The 16,996-nt window shown below is 46.7% G+C and overlaps 2 protein-coding genes and 1 long non-coding RNA gene across 5 annotated transcripts in view; 2 read left to right on the top strand and 1 right to left on the bottom strand.

The window, feature by feature from the left end:
- LOC135905611 (uncharacterized) overlaps positions 1-16,996 on the bottom strand; it is a 135,572-nt gene that overhangs the window by 102,192 nt on the left and 16,384 nt on the right. The window lies entirely within an intron of this gene.
- The window catches only part of Hmt-1 (ABC transporter ATP-binding protein/permease Hmt-1), a 134,940-nt gene that overhangs the window by 107,836 nt on the left and 10,108 nt on the right, over positions 1-16,996 (top strand). Inside the window, exon 20 of the mRNA XM_065436557.2 lies at positions 5,648-5,716. Within this exon, the coding sequence (XP_065292629.1) occupies positions 5,648-5,716 (69 nt within the window). The remainder of the gene's footprint in view (positions 1-5,647; positions 5,717-16,996) is intronic.
- On the top strand, positions 1,237-2,395 carry LOC135905609 (uncharacterized). Its single transcript, XM_065436559.2, has one exon. The coding sequence runs from the start codon at positions 1,256-1,258 to the stop codon at positions 2,393-2,395; it is 1,140 nt and encodes a 379-aa protein (XP_065292631.1). The 5' UTR covers positions 1,237-1,255.

The following is a 16,996-nucleotide window of genomic DNA, read 5'->3' as shown; positions in this document are numbered from 1 at the left end:
TGGTTGTCAAGAAACGGCATTGTTTCCGTACTAGAGCATATGTCCCCGCCCAGTTGCGGCGGGCCGGCCAGCCAGAGCTGCCGTGCCAACTGCCTGGCCCAAGCGCATCATCGCTGCCGATGAACGACAGCTACAGTTTGTTCTTTACACAAAACAGTGGTCGGTAGTGCAAGCAAATGCCTTAACTTTATCTTTCGCGCCAAGCGACCACTACTGTAATATCTGTAGCACGAACGAGAGCCACGGTACAAGGCAAGTATATAACTGGGAGCTTTCAGCTGGCCACCACTGCATTGCATGCAAGATGGCTCGACTGCATCACACGCCTCGCAGTCTGGACACTCTGAATAGCAGCATATCTAGTTTTTTGTGTGAATTCATGCAATGAGAAATACAGTGTCCTCAAAATGGTACGTTCTGTGATCTTTGGCAGGTGTTTTAGGAAGTGCCGCATGCCATGGCTTCGCTTCTAGGTTGGTTAGGCATAGTGGCGCCCTCAGCGCTTCCTCAGCACTGAGCCAAGAGCAGTGGGCAAAGGTGGTCCGCTTGCATGCTTGACACAAAAACTCTTTGCCAGTGGGGCATTGCATGGCAAGCCATTGCAGGAAGCTTGCCGCTAGTGTATTCTTTCTCCAAGAAAAAGTTCATTTTCACAAATTCCCCAGGCGGCCTGAAATAGTGTCGCAGAGTGCACTGCTACAAACACACATCACCACAGCAAAGTTTGTTGTATTTGCATCATGTGGACAAAGTTCGCCAAAGAATTTGTTGTAGCTGATAGCCTGTTACAGCTGGGTCCGTTAAAAGTGGAAATGGTTATATTGATTCTATATGCAGACAAAACAAAGTGGGAAGAATAGTTTGTTATATTCGAAAATGTGTTGTATGTGGATTCATTGTAATAGGCTTGGGCTATACGACACATTACGTTGACTGGTGTAGTCTTGTGTGCAAAGCTATGGGTCTGTTCGATTCAGCTGCACCACTTGAACCAAGTTCACGGTGGTTCACGGCGAGTTCCGCACTTTTGCAGCGCCAGTTCAGTGGTGCAGCTGCAGCGCGACACTAGCGCCCCGGAGAAACGAATGCCAAGATGCAGGTGTTGTGCAGGCCTTCTGCGTCATGTCACCCGTTGTTTACGCGCTGGTGAATTTGTATGTGACTTGTGCTATTTGCGTTGCGCTGTTTGCGGTTGTAGAAAAATTGGTCAGGTCTGGTGTGTGTGTGAGCATCGCTGCTGCACTGAACGACGACGATGAACTGTGCCACACTCTCAACTGTCGTTCAAGTAGCCATGGACCTTGTGGACTCGGACAGTGATGAGGAGTTCGATGACTTGGTCGTAATGTTGGCCGTAAAGCTGGTGAGGAAAGACCGAAATCGTATTCCACGATACTATGAAGACGTCGTTGGCAGCTATTTTGAGTTTGAGTTTAAGCGGCTCTTCCGACTGTCACGCGAGACCTTTAACTGTCTTGCAGACCGCTATCAAGCGTCACCGTTCTTCCCAGCAGCTCGTGGAGGGCGCGCGCGAATCAGTGCCGAAAAAACGTGTCTCATCGTTTTGAGCTATCTTGGGAGCCAGTGCAGCATGTACTCAATTGCAGACAGATTTGATGTTACAGAGTCATCTGTGCACGCATGCATTGAGAGGGTGCTCAACCTTTTACATAGCATGAGTGAAGAAGTGATCGCATGGCCGGACCAGCAAGAGCAAGAACGTAGCAAGGGTGGCTTCTTAATAAAGAGCGCTGGGAAGGGGCCACGAAACACAATTGGCTGCGTGGACGGAAGCCACATAGAGATAAACACCCCGACCGAATCCCCGCACTCGTACTTCAACCGGAAAAAGTTTCCTTCTTTGATCCTGCAAGGCATATGCAACCATGAGAATAGGTTCATAGATGTGCTAATTGGATTTCCCGGCTCGGCGCACGACGCCAGGGTGCTCCGCGAAGGCCCCTTTTTTGAAGCTGCAGCAACCAAATGCAGCAATGGTTACATCTTGGGGGATTCAGCCTATCCGTTGCTACCATGGCTTATGACGCCTTACAAGGATACGCAGCGGAGCTTCCCCTCCTGGAAAAGGAAATATAACAAGTGCCATTCTCAGCAGCGAGTTGCCATTGAGGTGGCATTTGGTATACTCAAGCAGCGATTTCGCAGGCTGTACTTGGTGGACGCAGCCAGCATCAAGCAGTGCTGCCTTATAATCATGGGCGCATGCGTCCTGCACAACTTATGCAATGAGGAGAAAGATTTCTTCGAAGAGCTGCAGGAACTCCCGGATTTAGAGGAAGTCGGAAACGATGAGGACAGTGGCAATGTTGTTGACCGCAGTGTGGCAGGCTACAGTGAGAGCCTGCGAAAGGCAATTGCCGAAAAGCACTGCTAAAACACAGAGTTGCATATCCTTGTGCCGCTAGCAGTACTTATGCAGATAAGTTTTGCTTCACTCTGTGTAATGCTGCAAATGTACTTTCTGAGACAATGTTTGTGAAAGATAGAGAATCGAGACGTTTGGGGCCTGCAAGCCCCAGGCTACTTTGTATGGTTGTCTTGTGTTGCGTGCTGATAATACACAACACACCCACACACACATTTTTTGAAAATTTTTATTCGGGAGCCGTTGTGGCAACTTTCTCGACAGCTGTAACGAGCCGCTCTAGCAAAGCCATTTTCCTCTCAAAGCGTTCGGCCCGCTCTTCCTTCGCCTCTTTAAATTCTCTTAAAAGGGCATTCAACGACGTGGTGTCCTTTTTTCTTCGCACGGCATCCTTAGGGTGTGCATTCATAGCTGCAGCTGATGCAGGCCTTGGCAGGGGTTTGCTCGCTGACAATTCTGGCTCTGTGTCAGTGCCGTCATCAGCGCCGGGAGACATGCTGAAAAACAATGTGCAGGATTAACGGGGATAACTAAACTTCTGTCAAAATGACGCAACTGCACCTGCTGTCTTTCTCAATTGTGGCACCAGGCTTCATCAGCACTGTCGGTGTTATGTGGTGTTCTTTCTCAAGAACATCACTTAGCTCTCTACGAAAGAAGGAAAGAATTAGTTGCAAATACAAAAGCCAGAGACTGTATGCAATAGTCAACAGCACTCACTCTTCATATTCACACAAGGCCGTTGAGTGCCCAGACGAATTGTTTTTTGTTTTAGTCTTCTTATAGGAGCGTTCAAGGCTTTTCCATTTATTCTGCACCTGCAGCTCGGTCATCACAACTGAGAACTCTGTATTAATCATACGAGCAATTTCTTGCCACATGGCCTTTTTTGTCCTGTGAAAAAAAAAAGTAATGGATTAAAATTTGGCAATTCTAGCACATCAAAAGCTGCTGAAGTATGCTCACAAGTGCCAAAGTAAACAAAGTTGAAATTTAGCTTTTTGTAAACAAGTCAATGAGAAAGTAAATGAAACTTGCTTAAGGCCGCCTTTTTTCCCGACGAGAGGATTCAGCTCTTTATATTTCAAAATGAGGAACCGGGTCCTCCGAGCACTCCAGAGTTCTGCCTCGGGGGATCTGGATCGCTCCTCCATCGGTGTGACGCCGAGGTCCGCAGGCATTGCCTCCATGGCAGATGACTGGTCAGTGTCTTGAAATATCACCGTGATGACCGTTCCATCTGTGACAGAAAGTAGTACCACATTGAGTTACATTGAGTTGTAGGTATGCATTTACTCTGGACTAACGTATTCGAAACTTCACACGCGGGCTCAGCAGTAAAGAGGAGCGACTTGTCAACCTATGCACTCAGACGTAGATGTACATGTAGAGTCTTGTGACCTAGAGGCACGTACCCACTCTGGGGGATTGGCCAAGAATTGGGTAGTTTATAGGAAAGTGTCAAATAAGTGAAAATTTCATAATAGCTAAGTAATTATAAAATACAAAGATTGTAGAGCCTGCATGATTTTACGAAAATGGAAATTCTACCATATTTATAATAAAACAGTTCAAATTAAATTTTAGTGAATGAAAAGGATGCTTAAAATTTTGTATTTAGAGTTGAAATCTCATTGATCCTAAAAGAAAATCTTGGCAGCGCTAACCTGCCCGTCGATATGCCGAAGTGTAGGGGCACCCAAAGATAGCACACTTTGAACAGTTAAATCTAATCCAAGAAGGCGGAGTGGTATTTGTAGGGTTCGTTTACTTAAGCTAATAAATCGTCGACAAGAACTTAAAAAAAATGTTCTATGGTCTTATCTTCACTACATATGTGACAAATCGGTGAGGGTGTCAGAATGCAGCAGTTACTTCAATTTTTTTCTCGATCGGCATACGAGTTTGTTGTATGCAATGCAACAAATAAACGTTAACGTCTCCTTTATTTCCTTTTATCGCAGCCAACATTTTTAATTTTTACGCACGTTACTACGTACTTACTATTCCCTCCGCCTTTGTAGCACGGGAAACAAAGTGCGATAAATTTCCAGATCAGAATAACGCATTTTATACACTTATTGGCATATTGACAAACAGGCACACTGCTGTAGCTAAACAACGAATACATCGTGTTCACTATATTCACAGGCGCTGACAGCTTATTTGAAGGAGCTTACAACAAGAAATTGACCCCATGTGACTAAAAAGGGTTAACATACCTGGCGTTCTGTAGGCAAATCCGTCGCCGAAGGGAACGCGACTCCCATCCTCGTCGACTACAGGGGTAACCTGAGTTTGTACCCCGTCTACAAGTACAGACAGCGTCTGCAAGTCGTTCGCTGACATCGTCTGCTGTTGTCGGCTCTCAAATGTGGAAGCTCGTGAACCACGCTTGCACCAACGCGGCACCACAGGCAGAGCAGGTTCTGAAAATTCCTGAACCAGCACTGCACCTTTGCTGCACTTTTTGAAACGAACGCTAGGGTGCAGGGGGCGCTAGGCTGCACCGCTGAAGCGAACAGCAAGGTACGGCACCGCGTGAACTGGTTCAAGTGGTGCAGCTGAATCGAATAGACCCTATGCTTCAGTGTATTCTGTCTGTTGTTGTCATGCTCACAAAGAAAAGGAAGCGCAAAGTGCAACAAAAATTGCACTGTTGATCAAAGGACAAGAAAGAGGGGGGGGTCTAGCTAAACGTAACAAGAGAAAGCAATAGCAGTTAAGCATTACAGAATAATGAGAAAAATGGCAATCATGATGAGCATCACCTTACATTGATAATGTTGTTTGTTAAAATATTCAGTGAAGTGTCAAAAGCATTTCATGCTCACACTTGGCTTGGAGTGTGAAACTGAAGATCTTTCTTGCTTGTCCTGTGCACGGGAGCTTTTTTTATTCATCTGGGTTGCTCCGTGGCACAATGCGAATTAAGCTATATGTAAGCGTGGAGGGCTGCTTCGCTTCTAAGTTGGTTAGGCTTAGTGGCGCCCTCGGCGCTTCCTCAGCACTGAGCCAAGAGCAGTGGGCAACGGTGGTCCACTGCAGCAACTTATGAATTGTGTTTTCTATGAGACATTGTTCATTGTCATCAGGTTGGTTGGTTGATGATGCAGCTTTTGTTACGCGTGACAATTTGTGACGCATGATTGCCACTGACGTTAATGCCGCACTTTTTCTCTCTACTTCTCTTTTTGATGACAGACTGAAAAGTTTGGTATCTACTTTTATTTACTTGGGAATCAATGTTTTGATTTGCAGGCTGTCAACTGTGGTTCACGCTGATCAAATTCTTGTGATCCAGGATGGGGAGATTGTCGAAAGTGGCCAGTGAGTATCAGTACAAAAAGGCTTTCTGCCACAGTATTCATAAATATGTGGACCTTGTGCATGAAAGGAGTGTTATCGAAAAAGTCCAAATAGGTGGTGTGGTATGTCTAAAGATAGCCCAAAATTAGTTAAATATTTAATCTGAAGAATCTGCCTTAAAATCCAACATTTGAATTTACATATGCATTGTTTTATTTTAATTCTTTTCTAGGAGGGCTTCCCTAAGGCATAATGAAAAAAAAACTAGAAATATTATACGTATGAATGCAGCTCTGCACTGTGCAAAGTCCAGCAAGGCTCTGTAATTACAGCCATCTTGACTTCACTTGCTGAAGTTAGAATGCCGGTCACTGTGAAGCCCAGACCATTTGAGCAAGGGCTCCTGGATATCTTGTGGGCCTTTTTTTTAATTCGGTTTCCTTCCACATTTTAGCGGTTGGCTGAACTTCTCTGCAACAATGAAGAGAAACAGTCAATACAGTAAAACCTTGTTAATTCGGATTTCACGGGACCAAATTAACCAAATGTCAAATATAGAGGGTATAAAAAAAAATAAACAAATGCTTACTACGTCAACATGCTTTTATTTAGTGAATGAATCACTAAATCCTGCTTCTATTTTCTACAAAAGCAGTGCAGAAGCTGCAATTCTCGTCATCTCGTGACTGATTAGCGCTCGCAGCTGCGAAGGCCCTGCAACTTCCTTCAAAGAGCGGCCATAGTTCGTGTCTTGACCTGAGACGTGCTTTTCACTAGCGCGCGCATGCCGATTATTTTTTTGCCAGTATCACCAGGTCGCTGCTCATTGCGATTTAGGCGGTGCACTTCATCCTCGGCAGCTTTGCATAGAGTAAAAACGAAACTACAGTCGAAACCCGCAATAACAAAATCGCCGGGGAAAGCAAAACATTTCGCTTTTGCAGGAATTTCGTTAGCACGAGAATGAGGCAGAAAAGACAGGGAAGGAAATTGGCTTGCAAAATTTAAAAAAAATATATATTGCCAAAAGTCAGTCAGCTTACTTTGCCGAGCCTTGCCTTGCAGCAATTTTACTGCTCTCGACTCGCACTGCAAGAAGTGGTCCATTGCCACGTCGTCATCATGCTCACCGAAAAATGATCGAATTACATCAGAGGCATTCAACACATCCCGCGGGTTCGCAGTCCTCTCTTGATTTGGTGTCTGGTGGTCGTCGGTGTCATCGGCACCTTGGCAAACGCTACTTATGATGACCTCATCAATCATCTCTTCATGGGCGACAACACCTTCATCCACACGAACGAACTCATCGATGCTGAGGCCATCCGGAACACCATCTGTCACGGCAGAAAGTTCATCCCATGCGTGGGCCAGCGATGGCGGCACTGCGCCGTCAGCACTGTCAACTAGTGCACCTTCAGGCGAATCTTCTTGCGATGCCACTGGATCAGCGCATGATGCTTGCCGAGTGGCAATGAAGCCGGCATGATTAAAACAATTAGCTATCACGGCTGGCGACGTCGCAACCCATGCGGCAGCCATCATCTCAAGCGCCATGAACATGTCCACTACGGTGGGACGCTTCAACTGGAGGTTCAGCAGCAGACGCTGAATCAGCCTCTCCTTGTAGGCGCACTTGACGCTATGAATGATGCCTTGATCAAGCGGCTGCAGCGCGGAAGTGCAGTTCGGTGGAAAAAAAACCAAGCGCATGTTTCCCAGTTCCACGTCATCGACATGATAGGCTCTGCAATTGTCCAAAAAAAGGCAGACCGATCTGCCTGCCTTCCGCATGTCCGTATCGAAGGCCTCAAGCTAGCTGCCAAATATGGCCCGGTTCATCCATGCCTTCAGGTTCGCGGGGTACTGTACGGGCAGCCGACGATTTCCCTTGAAGCAGCGGAGCTTCTTACTTCTGCCGATTACAAGCAGTGGCCGTTTATCTGTGCCGTCCATGTCGGTGCAGAACAAAATTGTTACACGCCACTTGCTGTGTTTCCCCCAGCGACATTTCTGGCCTTTTAAGTCCAGGGTCTTCGATGGCAGCATCTCGTAGAATAAGGCCGTCTCATCTGCGTTGTAAATGTCCGAGGGCTTGTACTGGTCCAATACTTCTTTGCTGGTCAGCAGTCACGACAACGTTGTCAAAGGGTCAACGGCTACTGCCTCCCCGGAAATGACTTTGGCCACTATGTCGTGATGGGCTTTGAAACGGCTGAACCAGCCAGGGCTAGCCTTAAAATCAGCGTGCCCGAGAATGCATGCGAAGTCCAGCGCTTTCTGCTGAAGAACTCTGCCAGACAGCGGCACTTTGTTGGCACACTGTTCACAAAACCATGCAAACACCGCCTTGTCAACGTCTGGAAAAGCTGCAGTGCTCACCGTTTTGTATTTTGCACTCACACCATTTCCGAGCGCGCCGAGAATGGAGGCCTTGTTTTTCAGAATCGTCGATATCGAACTGCACGCAATTTGAAATTCTTCGGCAATATCCATTTTCTTCCTGCCCTTTTCAGCTTGGGTAATAATTGCAGCCTTATCCTGCAGTATCATAAATTTCCTCTTTTTGGCTGGAGGCGGCATCTTAGCAGGCTGTCAAAGCAAATGCAGTCTGAATTAACAAGAGCTCCATTGCATTTGTAGAGCACATGAGAGAGAGAGAGAGACCGAGACATTCCAGCACTGGAGCTCAATCTCAACTGATTTTTTTTATATTTCTTTGGTCCCCCAGCACTCAGCTAAGCTCCCACACTGCTTGTGACCTAATCTTCTTTCTTGGGGCAATCGTGTCATTGTCGCTGGCACTACAGTCGCCAACCGATTTCCCGGACTCCGAAAATTCGGACATGCCCGATTATTCAGTCAGCTTCGCGGCACCGCCATTCTCCCCATAGACCATAATGTATAACAACTGCCGAAAGTTCGGACACCTTGCAACCTCTCGTCTGATTTTTCGGACACTCCTTGAGCCAACTCGTTCGAGACCACCATGCACCGACTCTGACCGATGCATGGTTCGACTTGCTGAACGCCGTTTTTGTTTTGAACGGGGCTTCCTTGCTGCACCACGAAGTGGCGCTACTGGAAATCCCCGCTCATCATCATCGTTTTTGCCTGGTTAGATAGAGTGGCTCTGCAGCAGTTCCGGTTTCAGCTTAGTAAGCCATGTCAAGACAATCCAGCAGCTGATTTGTTTCTTCGCGCACGACGCTGCGAGCAGGCCGCATTTTTCGTTTGTGCGACTGGTGTCGGCACGGTGGTGTTTGCTTTGTGTGCTGTGTCAAGGTTTCGGTGATCCAACGCGCCATACGTAAACATCGCGTCAAGGGTCTAATGGCGCCGACAGTGCCCACGCAGACTGCGCTGGGGAATGCCGGCAAGTGGGTGCCGGGAGGCCTAAGACTTGTCGCCTTCCGATGTGCTCCCTACTGACACGGAAAATGTTCTGCCGAGACCTGCGCAGTGGTTGCATTGCGATTCTGGACACCGTCTCATTTGACAGTTTCATAGGTGCTGACACTGCTGTATTGACATGCGCAGAACTCGACGACAGCAAGATCATTCGTCAGGTTTCTGCTGCACCGCCGAACGATGACTCTGAGTCGGAAGATGACGCACCATGTGCTACGCTGCCGTCGCATGCGGAGCATGTACAAGCAGTGACTGTGCTTTCAGCCGCTAATAGTGACCGTACGACCCTCTCCGAGATTCAGGCTTATCTGATTGCGCATAAACGAAACAGCGTGCAACGGCGCATTCACGATTTCTTCCAAGCCTACTGCCGAGCCCGAATAAGTGCGTGGAAATAAAGAATTTAATTTTTTTTTCTTAATCTGCTTTTTCGGACACCTGTTTATTTGTACATTTTCGCAGTCCCCGTGAGGTCCAAATAAACGGTCGGCGACGGTACATAGTTCTCCCATTAGAGAGCAGCGTGGTCTGTGAACAGTATCAGCAGCTCCATGAAACACGGCGGACTGAAGTAGCATGAGCACCAACCAGAAAGGAGATGTCTGGGGCTGAATTGAGGTATGCAGCTGTGGGAGTTGCCTCACAGTAGGCTTGCCTCATTGCCTCAGCCGATCAAGTACAATGGTGTCAGTTTTGCCATGAATGTTCACGGTGTATGTGGACTCGCGTCTTTCCAGTATGGGAAAGGGGCCGAGGTAGTGTGGATGGACAGCAGGCCAAGCGGGTCCATATTGCACAAAGGCGTGAGTTGCATTGGCAAGGCCAGTTGAAATGTAAGATGTGCATGTCAGAACCAGACGTGTTGGACAGGGTCTTAGGTCCCAGAAGAGGTCGCGAAGAAGGTGCACATATTCGTGAGTAGACGGAGCTGCCGATGGTGGTTGTGGTGAGAAGTCGTTTGCCAGACGAAAGCTCCGAGCTCGGGCACCCGATGTCCGACTTCAAGGTACGTTGCATACCGAGAAGTACCAGTGGTAGGCTTTGAATCCATTGCGATGGCATGCCATGAGCAGTCAGTGTTGACTTGAGCTGCCAATGAAAGCGTTTTATGAGGCCATTGGTTTGGGGATGGTAGGCATTTGTGCACACGCAATTCGTACCAAGCAACAGCAGGAGCTCTTCAAAGAGAGCCGACTCGAATTGCTGTCCTCTGCCAGTAACAATATTGGTAGGGCATCGAAGCAGGCAACCCATGTTTTGACAAAAGCTGCCGCGACCATTGCAGCAGAGCTGTCTTGAAGTCTCATTGCTTCTGGCCAACGGGTAAACCTGATGATAGAGGTGAGCGGGTAGCGAAATTCCTGACATGGTAGTAGTGGTCCAACAATGTCAATGCGAACAATGTCGGAACAATGATCAGGTTGAAGAAACTGGGGGAACAGGATACTTATGAACTTTTGCACATTGCCAAGGTGCGCAAGCATGTACCCAGTCACGCACATCGATGATCATCTGGGGCCATACACTATCATCATCAGCATCATCATCATCATCAGCCTGGTTACGCCCACTGCAGGGCAAAGGCCTCTTCCATACTTCTCCAGCTATCCCGGTCATGTACTAATTGTGGCCATGTTGTCCCTGCAAACTTCTTAATCTCATCCGCCCACCTAACTTTCTGCCGCCCTCTGCTACGCTTCCCTTCCCTTGGAATCCATTCCGTAACTGTTAATGACCATCGGTTATCTTCTCTCCTCATTACGTGTCCTGCCTATGCCCATTTCCTTTTCTTGATTTCAGCTAAGATATCATAAACTCACGTTTGTTCCCTCACCCAATATGCTCTTTTCTTATCCTTTAACGTTACACCTATCATTCTTCTTTCCATAGCTCGTTGCGTCGTCCTCAATTTAAGTAGAACCCTTTTCGTGAGCCTCCAGGTTTCTGCCCCGTACGTGAGTACTGGTAAGACACAGCTGTTATAAACTTTTCTCTTGAGGGATAATGGTAACCTGCTGTTCATGATCTGAGAAAGCCTGCCAAACGCACCCCAGCCCATTCTTATTCTTCTGATTATTTCAGTCTCATGATCCGGATCCGCAGTCACTATCTGTCCTAAGTAGATGTATTTCCTTACAACTTCCAGTGCCTCACCACCTATCTTAAACTGCTGTTCTCTTCCGAGACTGTCAAACATTACTTTAGTTTTCTGCAGATTAATTTTTAGACCCACCCTTCGGCTTTGCCTCTCCAGGTCAGTGAGCATGCATTGCGATCGGTCGCCTGAATTACTAAGCAAGGCAATACCATCAGCGAATCGCATGTTACTAAGGTATTCTCTATTAACTCTTATCCCCAATTCTTCCCAATCCAGGTCTCTGAATACCTCCTGTAAACACGCTGTGAACAGCATTGGAGAGATTGTATCTCCATGCCTTTCTTTATTGAGATTTTGTTGCTTTCTTTATGGAGGACTACGGTGGCTGTGGAGCCACTATAGATATCTTTCAGTATTTTTACATACAACTCGTCTTCACCCTGATTCCGCTATGCCTCCATGACTGCTCAGGTTTCGACTGAATCAAACGCTTTCTCGTAATCAGTGAAAGCTATATATAAAGGTTGGTTATACTCCGCACATTTTTCTATCACCTGATTGATAGTGTGAATATGGTCTATTGTTGAGTAGCCTTTACGGAATCCTGCCTGGTCCTTTGGTTGATGGAAGTCTAAGGTGTTCCTGATTCTATTTGCAATTACCTTAGTAAATACTTTGTAGGCAACGGACAGTAAGCTAATCGGTCCATAATTTTTCAAATCTTTGGCGTTAGGATTAGGAATGGATTAGGATTATGTTAGCATTTTTCCAAGATTCTGGTACGCTCGAAGTCATGAGGCATTGCGTATACAGGGTGGCCAGTTTCTCTAGAACAATCTGTCCACCATCCTTCAACAAATCTGCTGTTACCTGATCCTCCCCAGCTGCCTTCTCCCTTTGCATAGCTCCCAAGGCTTTCTTTACTTCTTACGGCGTTACCTGTGGGATTTCGAATTCCTCTAGACTATTCGCTCTTCCACTGGTACTGTATAAATTTTTATAGAACTCCTCAGCCACTTGAGCTATCTCATCCATATTAGTAATGATATTGCCGGCTTTGTCTCTTAACGCATACATCTGATTCTTGCCAATTCCTAGTTTCTTCTTCACTGCTTTTAGGCTTCCTCCGTTCCTGAGAGCACGTTCAATATTATCCATATTATACTTCCTTATGTCAGTTGTCTTACGCTTGTTGATTAACTTCGAAAGTTCTGCCAGTTTTGTTCTAGCTGCAGGGTTAGAGGCTTTCATACATTGGTGTTTCTTGATCAGATCGTTCGTCTCCTGCGATAGCTTACTGGTATCCTGTCTAACGGAGTTACCAGCAACTTCTATTGCACACTCCTTAATGATGCCCACAAGATTGTCATTCATTGCTTCAACACTAAGGTCCTCTTCCTGAGTTAAAGCTGAATACCTGCTCTGTAGCTTGATCTGGAATTCCTCTATTTTCCCTCTTACCGCTAACTAATTTATCAGCTTCTTATTTACCAGTTTCTTCCGTTCCTTCCTCAGGTCTAGGCTAATTCGAGTTCTTACCATCCTATGGTCACTGCAGCGGACCTTGCTGAGCACGTCCGCATGTTGTATGATGCCAGGGTTAGCGCAGGCCATACACTGTGAGATAAGGCAATGTTTGGCACGAGCACAGGGGTGAGTGAGTTGATGCAGTGTGTTGAAAAGCTGCTTGCATAACATGCTGGGGATATATGGTCTTGGTGTGCCTGTAGAAGTGTTGCTGACAAATGTGAGGCCACCAAGCAGGATATCGCCCAACCGCAGTACTGTTTTGGACGAACACAGTTGAAGGAGCTCAGGATCACTAACTTGGGGTGCGGCAAATGTCTGTCTGCACATCGAGTGGCGCAGGACGAGCAGGTGGTATCACGACATTCACACAGCTCAGGGTGTCAGCAAGTACATTCTAGTCGCCACTCACATGTCGGATGTCGGTGAAGAATTCTGATATAAAAAGGAGGTGACGGCTTTCTCAAGGTGTATGTGTTGATGACTCTCTACAAAGCGCATACATACGTCAAGGGCTTGTGTTCCGTGAACATATTAAAGGGTCGGCCCTCATTGATATGGCAATGGTGACAGATGGCGAGGTAAATTACAAGCAACTCTTGACCGAAAGTGCTGTAGCGAGCCTGGGTTGGAGGGAGTTTCTTGGTGAAAAAGGCTTGGTGTTGCCACAAATTATCGATGTGCTGTTGGAGAAATGCTTCCACGGCTGTGCTGGACACATCAGTCATGAGGGCCAGTGGTGCCGTGTGGTTAGCATGTGCAAGAAGTGCAGCATTTGCTAGTGTGCCCTTGATCTTGATGAAGGCCTCTTCAGTGGCAGTGTTCCAATGCAGCAAGCATGTCTTGTTCTGGTGGGTAAGGAGGCGATGCAGAGGTACTGCTATGCCAGCACAGTTTCTGATAAATTGGGGGTAAGAATTAATGATGCCGAGGAACTGTCGCAGCTTTGTGTTCGTTGTGAGCTTGGGGAAGCTCTCTACTGCTTCGAATTTTGATGAAAGTGGGCGAATGCCACTGGCATCAAGGTGGTGTCCTAGAAATTCCAAGTTGTCAAACCAAACTTGCTTTTTAAGACAATGATGATGATGCCGTGCTCAGAAAGTCGTTGGAGCAAAAGTCGTAGATGTTGTAAATGCTCTTCGACAGATTTACTCGCTACCAACAAGTTGTGGCATAGGTGAAGACAAAGGGTAGGCCTCGCGTTACCATGTCAATGAAACATTGGAATGACTGGGCGGCGTTCCTGAGACCAAGCGGCATTCGCTGAAGCTCTAAGAGTCCGAATGGCATTGTAATGGCAGCCTTAGGTGTGTCTTGCTCAGCCACAGGAATTTGGTGGCAGGCGCAGACAAGGTCAACCTTCGACAGGATGTTGGTGCCGTGCAGAGCGACGGTGAAATCTTGTATGTTAGGCAAAGAGTATAGATCCTAAATAGTCTTAGTATATAGACATCTGTAATCTCCACATGGCCTCCAATCACCGGATTCCTTAGGCACTGTGTGGAGTAGAGCTGCCCTGTATCTGGTGGATGGCCGAATAATGCCCAATTCCAACATGTGCAACCTTGAGCTTGTCCGGAGCAAGTCGACATGGCCACAAGGATGCAGAAGGTCCAGAAGTGATGATGTGGTGTTGTACGTCGTGGCAGATGGGTTTCTTCCAGTTGAGTGGGGCGGTGATTTCAGGAAATTCTTTTAACAAAGCCGCAAAGGGTCCATTGTAAGGAGTAGTGCAAAAGAGTGCTAAAGCTGTGGTTTCCGGCCCGCAACAGTAATGCCTTACTCAAAGAGTAAGTTGTCACGTCCAACAAACGTTGTCATTTGATGTCTACAATGAGGTCAGGGCCAGTGAAGAAATCAGCAACGATAATGGCAGAACTTATGTCGGCAACCATGAACAATCATCGGAATGCTCTTCGTAGGCCCAGGTTAAGTGTGCGTGAGCATTTTTGAAATACCGGAATTCGAGTTCCATTCACGGCTTGCAAAAAGCTAAGGCATGTAGACAGGACACAAGAGGAGAGAAGTGGGCAACACGATCGTGTTGTCCACTTCTCTCCTCTTGTGCCCTGTCTGCATGCCTTAGCTTTTTGCATAATGAATCCTTACCAACTAGCTCAGCTTTCTGTCGTTCTATGGATTGCAAGTACATGACGAGAGCAGCTGTGCGATCCGCTCATGTAGCAGGTATAATGCTGACCTGTACAGCTGTGTCGATCGGGAAACATTGACCAGTGACTTTGTCGAGGACATCCAGTGGGGCCGTGATCGCTTGTCGCTCTTAGCGGTTGGCTGTATGGTTTACCGACCAAATGCAAGGAAGAAGGCGGCGACGTGCTTGCGTGCCAAAACAGCGGTGATACCAGCAGATGTCTGGCTGATCTGCTGCACTGTAGCGCTGGAACTCGCTGATGGACCGCGTTGGTGAGACAATTGGTGATTGACGATTGGTGATGATGGCGGGAACGAGGAGAAACGTTCCTACGAGTGGTTCTAATCAGGAGCTGTGCAATCTATCGCACAGCTCAGGGACAGGTAATGTTGTCGATGCTGGAAGTATGCCGCTCATCGGTGATCGGACCCTAGATTATGCATACGGGCTTGAGTGAGAATAGCAAAAGCAGCAAGCATGCCTGCCAAGTTCTGGTGCTTGCGTGTAGACAAAGAGCACCAAGCTGAATTTATGCAACACTGCATAAACTGCTGATCCATGCAGTCAAGGTCGCACTTCACAGCATGGCAAAGACACATGATGGGTGAATGGTTTAAACGTTCTTGTGGCGTCAACCGCCGCAGCATTTTAAGTAGACTTGAAGCACAGCTATAAACACGGGCCTGTAAACTCATTTTCTCTGCTGCTGGAGTTTTAAGAAATGGGGAACTTGCATTTCTTGCTTGAAAATATCTGGATGATGGCACTTTGAAGATAAATTGACTCCTGCGATATACCAGTTTCCTTTTTTGGCAAGAACCAACATTTTTATTTGTCAACATCTGGCTCTTATGTCAAGGTTTTATGTAAATCCCACTATTATAAGTATTTTCTTCAAAATTTTTCAACACTCATTACTGTTCGTTTCAGCTTTGCTTTGAACAAAAAATTCATCTTGGCACAAGCCTAATTTTGGAGCCTGCAAGGGTCTTCGTTGCAATGCATAATTGCGGGCTTTCTTTAGTCAGCTTCTGCGCAATAGAGCTTTGTTATGCAGTGAAGCTTATGCAAAATGTTGCGGTGAAGCATATAAAGAATGGAAAAGGGGCCACTGTCATGGAACATTGTATGTGTCCCTCAATTATACACAAATGAACGCACTGTCCCTGGACGCAATATGAGCACCAAGACATCTAATAACTGTACTGGCAGCCGTTACAGTAGTGCCAGTAACTGTACTGGCAGTTCCTGTCATTGCTGTGGCAGTTTCCATCCTTTCTCAGTGTTACGTTTTTCTGGCAGTTAGGGTTTTTTCTGCAGTCCCTTGAAAAACATTTCAACAAGGTTCCACTGTACATGAAGTGTACCCCAAACCTCTACACATGCTCTTCATCCCTCCATATCCTAAATCTAAAGCACAGGGATATCTAGATGTATGCCACTGACCGCAAACAGTTTTGAATCGTACACACGGTCTCCTCAAATGGAATTTGACCAACTACTAATGCACACTCAAATACCTAAACCTTCAAAGCATTTGGTAAATTTCAAGACATGCGCATACAGTCATCATCATCAGCCTGGTTACGCCCACTGCAGGGCAGAGGCCGCTCCCATACTTCTCCAACTACACCGGTCATGTACTAATTGTGGCCATGTCGTCCCTGTAAACTTCTTATACATACAGTAGAACATACAGTACACTGCATATAGTAGAACCTCGTTTATACATTCTCATTACCTACATTTTCCCGGCACCAATGATCGCAACTAAGAAAACAAAAAAGACCCAATATATGTGCACTCATTCATTGCACTCATACATTCCCAGAACACACTATATTTTGACACCAACGTTCAGTACGTCACCAAGCTGCGATCATACGATACATTTTCCGGCCGCTAGATCCCATGTAAACGAAAAAATGTGTGAGGTGTGCGCGAGCAAGGACAGTATATAACTGCCTGCCACAGCAGCTTCACCACAATACTCCCCACTCGTCTCTCATGAGAGCGCTGGCACACACTCAGTTTCTAATTTCGGTACCATCAAATCCCCAAGATCGTTGCATGTGGCATTCACAGCTATCACCGCCAATCCTATTGCGCTAAG

The sequence above is a fragment of the Dermacentor albipictus genome, chromosome 1, assembly GCF_038994185.2.
Source record: "Dermacentor albipictus isolate Rhodes 1998 colony chromosome 1, USDA_Dalb.pri_finalv2, whole genome shotgun sequence".
Lineage (NCBI taxonomy): Eukaryota > Metazoa > Arthropoda > Arachnida > Ixodida > Ixodidae > Dermacentor > Dermacentor albipictus.
Note: the sequence above shows the minus strand (reverse complement) of the source record. Positions and strands in the feature narration are given on the sequence as shown.

What these genes read in the sequence shown, in the direction of transcription:
- LOC135905609 (XM_065436559.2), top strand. Translation starts at nt 1,256, where the DNA reads ATGAACTGTGCCACACTCTCAACTGTCGTTCAAGTAGCCATGGACCTT.